The sequence below is a fragment of the Stomoxys calcitrans genome, chromosome 5 (assembly GCF_963082655.1).
Source record: "Stomoxys calcitrans chromosome 5, idStoCalc2.1, whole genome shotgun sequence".
NCBI lineage: Eukaryota > Metazoa > Arthropoda > Insecta > Diptera > Muscidae > Stomoxys > Stomoxys calcitrans.
Window position 1 is genome coordinate 155,986,600 of NC_081556.1, and position 15,583 is coordinate 156,002,182.

Consider the following 15,583-nt stretch of genomic DNA (forward strand, 5'->3'; position numbering starts at 1 on the left):
TTACAGTGTCGCTGCCCATAGCATATCCGTTCATTGCACGGAATTTGCATCACCATTTTCTGCTTTACTAAGCTAATGCCCTTCAATTAACTTCTCGCCATACCTTAGGTTTTAACTATCACCTAATCCGCGTTATATCCCGTTATGATACCGTTATGATGGCCCAGCATCCAAACTATGCAGATCATGGCATCCTCAGAGAAGGCTTTAATCTGCTTCTAATACTTCAGTTCACACTCGGCGTCCTCGCAGTAAAACCATACCACCTCACGAATTCCCCAAACGCCTGGATCACCGCCAGCAAAACCCTATTATGGTCTGGCAATGGGAAACGGATCTCAGTCTCTAGGCCCACAAATGCATTTTGTGATCCATTTGTGCATTAACCTACTCAGTTTACCCTAGTTCCTTGAGGAGATGGCTTTGTAGGCCCGGAAAAAGAATTAAATTCAACAAGGTCTTAATTTAAATTGAATTTTTTTCATTGTCCTTAATTAAATGCCAAATAACATCAAAGATGCAACTAAGACAAGCGAACAAAACACGTATGAATATTCAAATCTATATTCAAAGGCAAAAAACTGGGAGAAATAATAAGAAGAGAAAAGAACAAGTGACCTCGCAAGCAGCCCTCGACGATACCAATAAATTAAGCTTCATGTTGACGATGATAAACAATTGTCCGCATTTCACATTTCGCCACTGGGCCAGCTGCTTCAATTGCGTACCACACACAAAAGCCCCAAGAAGCATTCAATAAAACGCTCATTTATTATTCACGTACGAAATATGTCTGTCTCTTTGTCTGTCCGTCTGTTTTTATCATTGAAGAATGACGTTCAAGAATTTTCATTAAGAAAATGCGAACAGCCCAACAACCGCCTGAAGGAGGCAACAGAAAGAAAGGCAGGCATGGTCTATACCAAACAACCACCAACACCACCTTCATCACCATCAACCAGAAGTTATAACGACCAATCTACCTCCACTCTCTAGCTATCTGTTTGCACTCATTTACCCACAAGAGTGTCACGCACACACACTTAACATAAATAACACAGATACAAGGGCGCAAAGTATGCGAACGTGCAAAGTAGTAGTTGTAGCCCTTGTTTCAATGAATGTGAGTAAAGCAGATCTATATGTTCCTAGCTTCTTAGCCTGGGAAGTTAGTCAGCGAGCAATAACAAAAAAACTGACTCTTACTTTTCTTGGCACAAACAACCACCAAGCAACCAGATAAAGGTGCACACAAAACGGTAGCTGGGCTAGTTATGCTGGTAATGGTCTCACACGAAGCCCACGCTAATACTACCAGGACAAGGCAGGTACCAGGTATCACCACCAGTAGCCACCACTCCTTCTGTGTAATCAGGGACATTTACCATCAATTACTCCCAGAAACATGTGTAGCGATGTCGTGCGCTGATGCGGCATCCCAAGCTGCTGATGTCTCAATATCGATTCTCTAAATAGGTTGTCCATTTCATTTCGGCTGTATGCTCTATGGTGCAATAGTGACAAAAGGTCACTGTTATTAGATAAACATCTCAAATAGAAATCAGGGATGGTTACCAAAGGGACCACCACAGGTGACACAAGGATCCTATCATCTTTAATTATTTAAGGATACACTTCATATGATGAAGATACTTAGAGTACTTCAGGGGATTTTGTGTTGGAAGATCACACCACGGTTTAGGAAGAGTTTGTGATGAGGAGTTGAAAAACTGAATTTTAAACTTAAGAAATAGAAGATTCGATTTGGTGTCTATGAAAATTCCTGCGATTATTGTCATTTAACAACAGCTTTAAGATGAATATCTTTTGCTTATAGGCGACAAATGAGAAGGGAGACAGTAACTTAAACTTCAATTTTTAAATTCGTAAGCAATGAACAAAAAGGACGGGTGAATGGATGTTAGTGGCAACCCATTCTGAGTGCTTCATTCTCCTAAATAGCAACAGCAGCTGTTGCAGCAACCGCAATCAACAATAGCAAAAGAACAGAACAGAACATACACTACACTGCAGCACATGCATAAACATCACATCGAAATCTGTATGAAAACAAGTTGCCCTGGAATGTTGTCATCAAAATCTTGAATGCTCCTCATGTTGTAGTTTGGGCATGGACAAAACGTACGAATATGTGTTCTTTTGCTGTTTGTCTGCGCAATACTTTTTGGAGATACCGCCATCAGTCAGGGAGTGCAATCGGGTTTGCTGGCTCCCATAAGGGGGCAAGAGCGGGTGGGGCTGCAGAATATTCCATGAGGGCTTTGGTTGGTGGCAACAACTGTAGTGTGTGCCCTTAAACGCATTCCATTAATGCACTGCCATGCCAAGCACTTTCTTTTCATTTTCAATGGAGTTCTTGGGCCTGGTTTTTGCTGAATGCTGCGATGTGGGGTTCCCCTTCTTCGTTTCGCCAGAAATGGCAATGATGAAGAAACATTCTTAAGTACTCGTTAGTAAAGGCACACTTTTCACATGTTGGCAAATTTTCATGAATTCGCTACGTTTCGCTTGGCCTTAGTGTGCTTCGTTTTTGTTGCATGGCGGCATTCATTTGGGGATTTTGATCGAATGGTAACTTGGTGGTGCTGATGATGATGATGGTGTTGAGGATATTTGGCGTTGTGTTGGTGCAACAAGCCATAACGACAACCATGAAATGCAATGCTACAACAGTTTCAAGGCATTAGTTCTTAATCAGGCGTTTATTATATGTCTCCAATGAACATGATGACTCACTCATTTGCCATATTGAAAAAAAAGAGTCCTTATTAGCAACTAAGCAATAACGTATGTCTTCATTTGTTTTGGCTTTGTTTTATAGATACCACAACTCCTATGTCCACGCGAAACTTCCCACCTTCATTTTGGAACAGTAATTATGTGCATCCTGTAACAGCCACCACACATCCTCAGGTAAGGTTCAGAGAGAAAAATTTAAAAAAAAAATTACATTAAAAAATGTTTAACTTTGCTTTGCTTCCACAGATGAGTGATTTGTATTCGTCGGAGGGTGGCTATGCCACGGACCCCTGGGTACCCCATGCAGCGGCCCATTATGGCACCTATGCCCATGCCGCTCATGCCCATGCGGCCCATGCTCATGCCTATCATCACAATATGGCCCAGTATGGTAGTCTTTTGCGTCTGCCTCAGCAATATGGCCATAGTTCAAGGTAACAATCATTTGTTCTTCTCTTATGATTTTAAATCTTTTGCTGTTTTTACTGGTCTCAATGTATGTGGTTTGTTCTACTTTTTTCTAATAACTATTCGCTTGTTTTTTTCTTTTTGATTTCTGTCCACAGACTGCATCATGACCAACAAACGGCACATGCGCTAGAAAGTGCTGCCGCTTACTCCAGTTACCCCACAATGGCCGGTAAGTTTTCACTACTACTACTTTGTCATGGAAATCATATTGTTTTTTTTGTGCTATAAATGCCATGGTAACACCATATTAAGTAACAGCTTAAACACATGCAAATGCTCAACATATTTAAAACTGATTTTAAAGAATTACAAAAAGAAAAGTTGCAAGTAAAATGACATTAAGTTGGTTTGGACCAAACTTTGAATGCGCTCACTACCATGGAATCAACAATATCCCCATATGGCTGCGGTACCGATGCGCCAATGGTTCTAAATCGAATACACACCTTAAGCAAAGCCCCTACCTTCTATTACTCATCCATGAATTTTGAGAATCGTTTAAATGTGAACGAATTATTTCTAGGATTATTCAATTTGAAACCACTGTGCAATGTTAATCGTATTTTATATGGGTAGCGAGAGGTTCAATAAAATTGCCTCTTAAAATTTTCAGCTTTTATTGGGTTTATAAAGAATGCGACTTATGAACTTCAAACTAGAGCTGGCAAAATATCGGTGGCACTATCGATATTTCATATCTTGACTGAATATCGATTGATATTTTTCCGATGGATGCTATCGGAAAAGAAAAGTTGTTTGCATAATTAGATAAAAATAAGCGTTGCGGCACTAAATGTATCTTCTAAGATGGATTGCGCCTATAGAGGGCGCTATTTTCATCCGATTAGGTTAACATTTTGTACAATGCTTTCTCTCACGACTTTCAACTGACTTAATTTATATGGTCTGCGCATTGATATTGCTTCTATATAAATCGATCTTCTGATTTTTATACCCTCCACCATAGGATGGGGGTATACTAATTTCGTCATTCTGTTTATAACTCCTCGAAATATTCGTCAAAGGCCCCATAAAGTATATATTGGGTTGCCCAAAAAGTAATTGTCGGTAATATATTGGGTTGCCCAAAAAGTAATTGCGGATTTTTCATATAGTCGGCGTTGACAAATTTTTTCACAGCTTGTGACTCTGTAATTGCATTCTTTCTACTGTCAGTTATAAGCTGTTACTTTTAGCTTGCTTTAGAAAATTGTGTAAAAAAAGTATATTTGATTAAAGTTCATTCTAAGTTTTATTAAAAATGCATTTACTTTCTTTTAAAAAATCCGCAATTACTTTTTGGGCAACCAGTAGTAATACAATCGGCGTTGACAAATTTTTTCAACGGCTTGTGACTCTGTAATTGCATTCTTTCTTCTGTCAGTTATCAGCTGTTACTTTTAGCTTGTGCGCGAAATTTTGTTTACATTTGTTTGTTTGGCGTCAATTTTAATATGGGTACCACATGTATTGAAAGAAATTCATTTAACAAACCGAATCAACGCTTGTGATATGCACCTTAAACGCAATGAATTCGATCCGTTTTTAAAACGAATCATAACTGGAGATAAAAAATGGATTGTTTACAACAACGTTAGTCGAAATCGATCATGGTCCAAGCATGGTGAACCAGCTCAAACCACTTCAAAGGCTGATATCCACCAAAAGAAGGTTATGCTGTCTGTTTGGTAGGATTGGAAGGATGTGGCATATTTTGAGCTGCTTCCAAGGAACCAAACGATTAATTCGGATGTTTACTGTCAACAATTGGACAAATTGAATACAGCCATCAAGGAGAAGCGACCAGAATTGGTCAATCGTAAAGGTGTCATATTCCACCAGGACAATGCTACACCGCACACGTCTTTGGTCACTCGCCAAAAACTGAGTGAGCTTGGCTGGGAACTTTTGATGCATCCACCATATAGCCCTGACCTTGCACCATCAGACTGCCATTTATTTCGATCTTTGCAGAACTCCTTAAATGGTAACACTTTCGGCAATGATGAGGCTATAAAATCGCACTTGGTTCAGTTTTTTGCAGATAAAGGCCAGAAGTTCTATGAGCGTGGAATACTAAATTTGCCAGGAAGATGGCAAAAGGTTATCGAACAAAATGGCAATTAGATATTTGATTAAAGTTCATTCTAAGTTTTATTAAAAATGCATTTACTTTCTTTTAAAAAATTCGCAATTACTTTTTAGGCAACCTAGGACGTATTTGCTCACCAAGACAATTTGGATCTTAAAGAGAGTGGAACTAAATATTCATAGCTTTTACCCCAATCCGGACATATTTGCTGACTGTTGCAATAAGGAGTTTAAATGAGATTAGAAAACGAATCCAATTTTGAGAGCAATATGGGGTTTAAATAAACGATATATAGATATATGAGAATGGAGCACGTTGCTGATATATTTTCCGGACTTAGTGTTTGGGGGCCACCCCACTCCCCAAAACACCCCTTAATCGTGCATATTTACCGACCATGTCAATGTGGGGCTTAAATGAAAGGTATTGGGGGGTAGAGCAAGAATTGATACCCATTTTCGGACCCAATTTTCTGGGGGTCTACCCCTTTCCCAAAATACCCCACAAACAGCAATTTTTAGGGAGTAGAATACGAATAAGATATCCAAATGTAGGACCATGTATTTAGGGCATCACCCCTTTCCCAAAACACCCCCAAAGGGAACAAAATTTTCGACCATGCCAATATGTGGCTCAAATGAAAGGTATTTGAGATTAGAAAACGAATTTGATAACCTATTTTGGGGCCATGTGTTTGGGGGACGCCTCATCCTATAAACTCCTCTTAAGCCAATGGCAATATAGGGTTTAAATAAATTGTATTTGAGAGAAGAGCACGGTGCTGACATTTTTTCAGGGCCAAGTATCTGGGGGACCACCTTACCCCCTAAAACACCACTGAATCAGACATCATGAGAATATCGGGCTAAAATGAAGTATTTTAAGAATGGAGTACACCTTACATCCAAACTAAAATTTGTAGACCAATCTTATGGGATTCAGATAAAGGCACTTATATTGTTAAACTGTTAGTCAAGCGGTATACTATTTTCGTAGCATGGTATTTCACTAAAAGATCTTTAATTGTCGACTTTTGTCCCATATAAAGTAAAAGAAGGCGCAACGGAGCGGACCTGGGTCAGCTAGCATATATATATATATATATAATCTTGTCATTCCGTTTGTAACACCTCGCCATATAAAGCAATTTCACGATTTGAATCTCTGTCATATCTTCTATCTACTAAGTCGTCATTTAAAATATCCTCCCACTATCATTCTCGCCAAATATGTTTTAAATATTTTCCAATCAGTTTAATTGTTTTTTGTACCAAGTGGAGTCGACTTAATGACCATGAGATTTATGACAGGCGATTATTATTTAATTTAATTTACATTTTTTTATAAAATAACCTTAACATATGTATCTCTCTTTTTAGGTTTAGAAGCGCAAGTGCAAGAATCCTCAAAAGATCTTTACTGGTTCTAAAACATGCCAAGTCATAGTGCCAACCTCCAGTTCGATATTGTAACGAGCTATGATCGAGGCAAGGTATTACCTTAAAGATGTTTGGAATTTAACCTAGGCAACAAATTTTCGCTGGTTCCAAACAACAACAACAAGTATTTCAAATGATTGTACTTAAGCAAATGTAACGTATTTTTACTTAAGCGAAACTCCCCAAAAAAAAAAAAAAAGAAACTAAAAGAAAAACAAGACAATGTGCAACAAGAATTCTATGTTTAACTTAAGTTTAAAAACGATTTTGTTAGAATACAACAAAGTTCATCTGACACAACCCTCGAAGCTGAGTCCAACCATGATAATAGCTTAAGGTTAACAACACATGAGGCAAAGGATCGAGCAAAAATCATAAACCAAGAAATTATTGAAAAAAATTCACAAACACACATGTAGGTATATAAAAAATTTAAATAAAACAAAAAAAAAACGGAGAGAGAGACGACAATGTTGACATAATTACGTAAAGTTTAATTTAATTTTTATTATGAAAAACAAAAACAGAAAATGGAAAATATGTCCAGAAAACACATACACACGAAAAAACCCTGTATTGAATATATAGTTGTAGTCTTACAGAATTTAAATCTCTTTAGATATGTATATGTACGAGTATGTATGAAGTAGCCTAGTTATGATGACTTTTATGAAATGTAACCCAGACCACGATGTGAGCAAAAGACGACAATGGATGAATGTCAGAGTGCAAGCATACAACCTTAAGTTAAAAAAATTAATAACAAAAATAAACTCAAAAACAAACAAACCAACAAATTATAAAAACAAAACACACACAAACAACCAACTAGTTTTAAAACAAATTTAAACAAAAGACAGAAAAAAAATAATAAAATCTAAAAATTAAATAAAAAAATTAATTCAAGCCAATATTGAAAATTACAAGCAAATTGAGTTTTATTTCAGCGAAATATTAAAACAACGCATGTTTGCTTTTATTTCTTAAATCGCAAGGTAAGAAAACAGCAGCTACCTCCAAGTAGCCAAGCATTCACTATAAATTATATCACCATTCACTGCTGATCATCTTTATTCTATCAGTTATGAGCAGCACCCAAGGGGGGTAGGTAGGGGAAGAAGAACTTCGTTCTTCGTCGCCTTATCGGTTCAAATCAGCTGGGGCACAACTCTAATTCCCCCTTTGATTGTTTTTTGTTAGGCATCATTAGCGCAGGCGCCTGATGCTCGACTGATTATTTATTATCTCTGTTGTATTACTGCTGTTGCTGCAGTCACTGTTGGTGCTGCTGCTGCTTTTCTTTGTATTTTTCCTTCCATTTCAGTTGCCAGACATTGGGATGTGCAATACAACTGCAACATTTGTTACTCCTTTCCTTCCAGAGATGGATGCATAATTAATGGAAACTGTAAACAAGATTGTCAGATATAAAGTTTGAAATCATACCATGATTATGGGGGGACAACAATTCTATGTGGACGGCGTGATAATTTCAATCACATTTCCAGAAAGTTTAAAGTTTGCAAACTCCATATTCCTACACGTTTCATAATTATATTGTTAATGAAAGATAAAAACGATCTAAAAAAAATGGTTCTTTGTTTCGGGAATTACATGATAGATGGCGCTTTTTATTTTTTATACCCTCCACCATAAGATGGGGGGTATACTAATTTCGTCATTCTAATTGTAACTACTCGAAATATTCGTCTGAGACCCCATAAAGTATATATATTCTTGATCGTCGTGACATTTTATGTCGATCTAGCCATGTCCGTCCGTCCGTCCGTCTGTCTGTCGAAAGCACGCTAACTTCCGAAGGAGTAAAGCTAGCCGCTTGAAATTTTGCACAAATACTTCTTATTAGTGTAGGTCGGTTGGTATTGTAAATGGGCTATATCGGTCCATGTTTTGATATAGCTGCCATATAAACCGATCTTGGGTCTTGACTTCTTGAGCCTCTAGAAGGCGCAATTCTTATCCGATTGAAATGAAATTTTGCACGACGTGTTTCGTTATTATATCCAACAACTGTGCAAAGTATGGTTCAAATCGGTCCATAATCTGATATAGCTGTCATATAAACCGATCTTGGGTCTTGACTTCTTGACCCTCTAGAGGGCGCAATTCCTATCCGATTTGAATGCATTTTGGCACGTAGTATTTTGTTATGATATCTAACAACTGTGCCAAATATGGTTCAAATCGGTTCAACAGATCTGGGGCTTGACTTCTTTTGCTTCTTGAGGGCGCTGTTCCTATCCGATTTGGCTGAAATTTAGCAAGACGTTTTTTATTGTTGCTTTCAACAACTATGTCAAATAAAGTACAAGTCGGTTCATAACCTGATATAGCTGCCATATAAACCGATCTGGGATCTTGACTTCTTGAGCCTCTAGAGGTCGCAATTATTATCCGATTTCCCTGAAATTTTGTACGACGGATTCTTTCATGACCATCAACATCAACATACTTGGTCTGAATCGGTCCATAGCCCGATGCGGCTCCCATATAAATCGATCTCTCTATTTTACTTTTTGAGCTCACAAAGAGCGCAATTGTTATTCGAATTGGCTGACATTTTACACAGGTCTCCAACATATAATTTAATTGTGGTCCAAACCGGACCATATCTTGATATCGCTCTAATAGCAGTGCAAATCATTTCTTATATCCTGTTTTGCCTAAGAAGAGATGCCGGGAAAAGAACTCGACAAATGCGATCCATGGTGGAGGGTATATAAGATTCGGCCCGGCCGAACTTAGCACGCTTTTACTTGTTTGTTATAGCTTGTTTTGTTTTTACAATAAAAATTATATCCTCGTTATCATTAAATTACATATCTAGGTTTTTATTGAAAAATATTAAAAATAAAATAAACGACCTTCAATATTATCGAACCTTCAATATTGATAAACATTCTAGTTGGCTTCCATCTTTCGAAAATCGCACTATTAAATAGATTAAGACTTATTAGGAGAGCGAGGATTTTTTCGAAAAATTTTGACTATTTTGATGATTTTTCTTCTCAATTTTGACGATTGTTTGCGAAAAACATCTGGCAGCACTGCCCAAGACAAACATTTGTGAAATTTAAAATTTTTAAATTTTTCCTGAAAAAAATGTTCTTTGACTTATTTTACGAAAAATTTTAAAAAAATACCACCGGCAACTTTTTGAAAAAATTATTACTTTCATATAATTCCGTAAAGTCAAGCACTCCGTAAAAATTGTATTTTCGTTTAATATAAAGGCTGGTATTATATTCGCTTTTCGCAATATTTTCGCCGAATAATTTTTTTAGAAAAAATTTGCTGATTTCATTCAGTATGACATACCCTCATTACTTATGGTAAAATTAAAAAAACAAATTGTTGTATTATCATTGTTATTTGCGTAGTGCAGAGGTTAGCATGTCCGCCTATGACGCTGAACGCCTGGGTTCGAATCCTGGAGAAACCATCAGAAATAATTTTCAGCGGTGGTTTTCCACTCTTAATGCCATATAAGACTTTTCTCCAAAGAGGTGTCGCACTGCGGCACGCCGTTCAGACTCGGCCATAAAAAGGAGGCCCCTTATCATTGAGCTTAAACTTGAATTGGACTGCACTCATTGATATGTGAGAAGTTTGCCCCTGTTCCTTAGTGGAATGTTCATGGGTAAAATTTGCATTTGTGTAGTGTTTCAAAAAAGCAATTGAGAAAAAAATGGGTTTTCAACGGTCAGCAGCGAACATAGTACCAGACATAAATTAGTAACAAACAGTCAATACATACATGTAAACGTTCGCCAAGTCACTGATGCGAAAACGCAACATCTGCCTAAAATGGGTTAAAAAGGTAATATTTGGATTTCTTTGAAAAATTCTTAAAATATAAATTTCTAGAAAATTTTGACAAAATTTTAATTAAAGAAAATTTTGACAAAACCTGATTAAAAAAAATTTTTGAAAAAATTTGATTTTAAGAAAATTTTGTAAAAATTTAGATTTTTTTGAAAAATCGGTGCCTGCATTTAGGGTTTTGTTGGGTCATAATAGCAGTCTGTTGTGATACCACAGTAGCGGCAGAGCAATGCCTCAATGGCGGCTCCCCAAACTCCAAACCAATTTAGCTCCTTTAGTTCTCGCAGTAAAATTGGTCGTTTTTCTTTCTCAATTGCTTAGAAATTTAATTCAATCTACAATTTCACAAAAATTAAATTTTATTATGAATAAATATTCGATTTCTCTTATTTTTCAAACATAAGCATTTTCTAAACATTTAACGCCTTTCTTTACTCAAACATTATTTTCAACCAAAATTTTAATACGACCCCCTATAGTCAAAGTTGTCAATTCCCGATTAACTAACAGTAGTTATTAGCTCCATACATTCAGTCCGCTGGCGTTCCCATTTCCAGCTTAACGACATCTTGATATGATTGCGCCACTGTGAGCTGTCCTGGTGGTGGAAGTTCGTTACTCAGTTCCATGTTGGCCACCTTCATTTTTTATCCCAGGTAAAGATGACAAACTAACGGATGGACAGACAAACAAACAAGCATCGTTTTACTGTTGAAACAGAACAAAAGCTCAAGTATTTCAGTAAGCAACAGAGAAAGAAGCAAAGAAAAAACGTCATAACAATCCAAATGCAGTGGCAGTGATCGTTTTTCATAAACTGTTGAGATTTTCCATTTAAACTCATGAATTAAACAATCTCCAAGTTTATGATAGACAGACAGACAGACGGAAGCATAATGGTCCATTGGCAGTTCGATACGTGGCCATATGGGATGGATTTAATATATTAGCTTAGTTAAGAACTGAATAAAGAGATTTAGTTTTTGTGTGGTGCTAAATATTGACAGTCATTTCATTCACGGCCTATATAAGAACATACACTCGAAAAATGTCAAAGGGAAACCGAGCACCTATGATAAGGTGTTGAATCTTTGTTACACACTCAAATAATACAATTGTAATACAATCATTCAGAGCAAGCCAAAGTTGCACAACACGAACATCCCTTATTGTACAGCGTGGAGACTTCTTTCTTATCAAAGCCTCTAATGGGAATCGAACCCACGACCCTCAAACTTGTACCAACTCAGCTAACTCAGAAACAACCACAGCTAAAAATCATTTCTAATGTTACCGCCAGCATTTGAACTCAAGCGTTCAGGGTCATAGACGGACATGCCAACCTATGTTCCCGGGTGAATTCCAAATAGCATGGCAAGACTGCATGGTAAAAAAGAAACTCTCGATTTGGTTCGAAACAACAGACATTGCGTTGGATCCATTTGTTACCTCCACAGTCAGGATGGGGCCAAAGTCTTGGGGCTGTTGACATCCAAGATAATTTTTAGCGTCTATTGCAGGGAAAAGCTTTGCTGAAATCCTAAACCGTCCCTATTCGCTACTCCCACAGGCTTTAAAAGTATTCATGTTAGAAATTCTAAAACTTAAATTAAAACCAAGTCGTCATTGACAACCTTGTTCCCACATCGTATTGCATTTTCATTTAGACTACATACATGGTAGAGTGGAGAATTCCTTTTTTTTCAAGGAGCTTCTGTTACTTCCTCCTCTTCCCATTCCTCGATTATGTAAATGTCACACCATGTGAAATATTTCCAATTCCGAGTATACAAAAGGACGGTGAATCCAGGTCATACAATTAAAATTCATAGAGTCGAAAAATGACAACGATGATGTCAAGCATGCATCCATCCTAACAATAGAACTGCCTAGGTAACCCCTGGCAGTAACGGACATGGGGCACATGCAGGACGTCGTTCATATCAGGCTGCATCCATCCCCTGCCAATGTCATCAATGTCCATTGATCGCTTTGCGAATTCTGGTGAATTTATTGCTTTGCCTGCAATCGCTGGCCAAAAGAGGCATGTGTGGCTGGCTGGCTGGCTGGCTGACTGATGTGCCATGGCAAAACCCTTGGCAACTTGCCAAGGTATGTTTTGGGAAGAGGGCAAGGGAAGAACAATTCTTCAGCTTTTTCTTATTCCCATTTGAACATGAGAATTCAATATTTTTTCAAGCAACATGGCTTTGAGGCTATGGCTACCGAAGCAACACCGTAACTATTGATGGATGCATGTACGCATGGTTGTGTGTGGTGAGAGATGGAGAGAGTGCATAAAAAAGCAAGAACTCATTCAATGGGTTTTTGTTGTAGCATCATGTACTGAGGCATGTTTCGGAAAAAAGGTATGTCAAAGGCTTACAGTAAAGGCTGAACAAATAAAACTCTCCGTGGAGCATAAAGCTCGTTACGAGTTTACAAGTGAGTGACATCACTTAGTGGAGAAGTTTAACATGGCTGATGATCTCACAAATGTTGCCAACATTACTGAGGGGAAAACCCCATTGCAAATTTGCCCAAGAACATTCCATAAAGGAACGCGAGGCAAACTTCTTATGTACATATCAATGAGTGCTGTCCGCTTCATGTTTAAGCTCAATGATAGTGGTTCTCCTTTTTAGAGCCGAGTTTGAGATGCGTGCCGCAGGGCGACATCTCGTTGAGGAGAAGTTTTTACATGACTGCTAGTATACCTCACAAATATCGCCATCATTACGAGGAGCTAACTACCGTTGAATTTTTTTTTTGCTCTCCTTCCCAGGATTCGAACTTAGGCGTTCGGCGTCATAGACATGCTGACCACTGCGCCATTCTGACCTCCTATTACTTCGTTCAATTCATCTCATCTTTTTTTGGGGGCGGAGATGCTAAAACCCTTAGCAGATTTTGGTGAAAACAATGGCGTTTTAAAAATTCTGGGGGCTACATTTTTTCTACGGGGTGCTTAGCCCCCTACTACCATAGGATTACGGTGGTGGTCCTTTACACATTTCGTTTGCAACACATTTTAGTTTGGTCATTTCGTCATTCCGTTTGCAACACACCCAGATATCCATTTCCGACCATACAAAGTATTCTACGACACTTTAACGATGTACGTGTGTCTGTCCGTCCATCCGCGTGTCCGTCAATTGTAATCACGCTACAGTTTTTAAAAATTGAGATATTGAGTTGAAATTTTGTACACACTCGTATTTCTTCTATACGCTGATAAAGTTCTTGAATGGGTCAAATCGGACTTTATTTGGATATAGCTGCCATATAGACCGATATGGCGATTAAGGGTCTTAAGCCCGTACAAGCCGTATTTTTTATGTCCGATTTCGCTGAAATTTGAAAGATGGAGTTGTACCAGGGACCCCAATATTCAAACCGAAGACAGCCCATATTGGACTATATTTATATATAACTGCCATATAGACCGATACTCCGGTTTAGGGTCTTAAGCCCGTAAAAAGCGCATTTATTATCCGATTTCAATAAAGTTAGAAGCAGTGAGTTGTTTTAAGCCTCCCGACATCTTGCTCAAATATGGTTCAGATTGGACTAAATTCAGATATGGGTGCCTATAGACCGATCTGCCAATTGAGGGTCTAAAACCTACAAGAGACGAAATTATTTTCCGATTTTGCTAAAATTTTAAATAGTGAGTTACTTTAATCCTTCCGACATCGGACTCAGATATGGTTCAGATCGGACTATATTTAGATATAGCTGCCTTATAGACTGATCTGCCGATTTAGGGTCTTAAGCCCATGAAAGCTGCATTTATTACCCGATTGCGCTGGAACTTGACAGAGTGACTTGTATTAAGCCTCCCGTCATCCGACCAGACTCAGATCAGACTATATTCAAATATAACTACCATATTGACCGAATTTGTTGGGTCACACTTTTTTTGGGCCCTTTTAATATGGTCTAAAAAAAGAGGAAGGGTCCGTATATTTTGCGATATATTCAAGAAATAGAGCTGTGTACAGCGATTTATGCGATTTCTTCATATTTAAGTTTGAGGTCAATTACCTATGGGAAACGCCCCACTCCACAGCCCCACAGACGGGTATATATGTAGATCAACCGGTACGGCATATTAATTACGAATCTGAAGTGTCAGTAGAGATCCCGCACACCCAATCAATGCTCGAAATGTTCCGTTAAAGTCTGTCATTGTACCGCTAGGTGCATATGCTCGTTTCGAGTGTTTTTGGCATGCGGTGGTTCCACTTTCACTTGGCCCCTAATTTTGTCCATCGAATTCGTACTCTACACCCGTATAGTCGAATATTATGCTGAATGGTCTTTCTGACACTTTGGGGGGAGGGGGGTTTTGGGAAGGGGCGTGCTCTCTAGAAACTGGACCCCAAAGTTAGATATGGGACTTGTGTTTTTGGGTTACAACTAAGAAAAAAACTTAAATTTACCTAAATCGTTCCACCCATCTTTGATATATTTCGAACATATTGCAAAATATAAGCACTCTTCGTCACCTTTTTATGCCTTATTAAAATGGCCCGAAAAAGTTTGACCTGACAATACTTAACCCTTTTGGTTTTAAGTGACTTATCGTCCCAATTAATTCAAACAGATGATGATATATAATCAGCTGGTTCTTGTTTATCAATTGCTGTGTAATATTAGGTGTTTTCGCGTACTTAACCAGAACCAATGTACCAGTAAAAATTAGCAGAATAGTAAGAAACAAATAAGAGCGTGGTAATTTCGGCCTGACCGAATCTTATATAGCCTCCACCATGGATTGCATTTGTCGAGTTCTTTACGCGGGATCTCTTCTTAGACAATGAAAGAATATTGAATAAGAACTGTTGTGCTATTGGAGCTATATCAAGTTATAGTCCGATTCGAACCATAAATGAATCCTGAAAATTGTAGAAGTCATTGTGTAAATTTCAGTTCATTCGGATAAGAATTGGGTCTTGTAGGGGCTCAAGAA

General features: G+C 38.0%; 1 protein-coding gene across 1 annotated transcript in view; it reads left to right on the plus strand.

Moving 5' to 3' along the window:
* LOC106081948 (protein vestigial) overlaps positions 1-6,876 on the plus strand; it is a 54,344-nt gene extending 47,468 nt beyond the window's left edge. Inside the window, exons 5-8 of the mRNA XM_013244226.2 lie at positions 2,843-2,934; positions 3,007-3,194; positions 3,327-3,400; positions 6,703-6,876. Coding sequence (XP_013099680.2) covers positions 2,843-2,934; positions 3,007-3,194; positions 3,327-3,400; positions 6,703-6,752 — 404 coding nt within the window. The 3' untranslated portion in view covers positions 6,753-6,876. The remainder of the gene's footprint in view (positions 1-2,842; positions 2,935-3,006; positions 3,195-3,326; positions 3,401-6,702) is intronic.
* Positions 6,877-15,583: the final 8,707 nt, after the last annotated feature.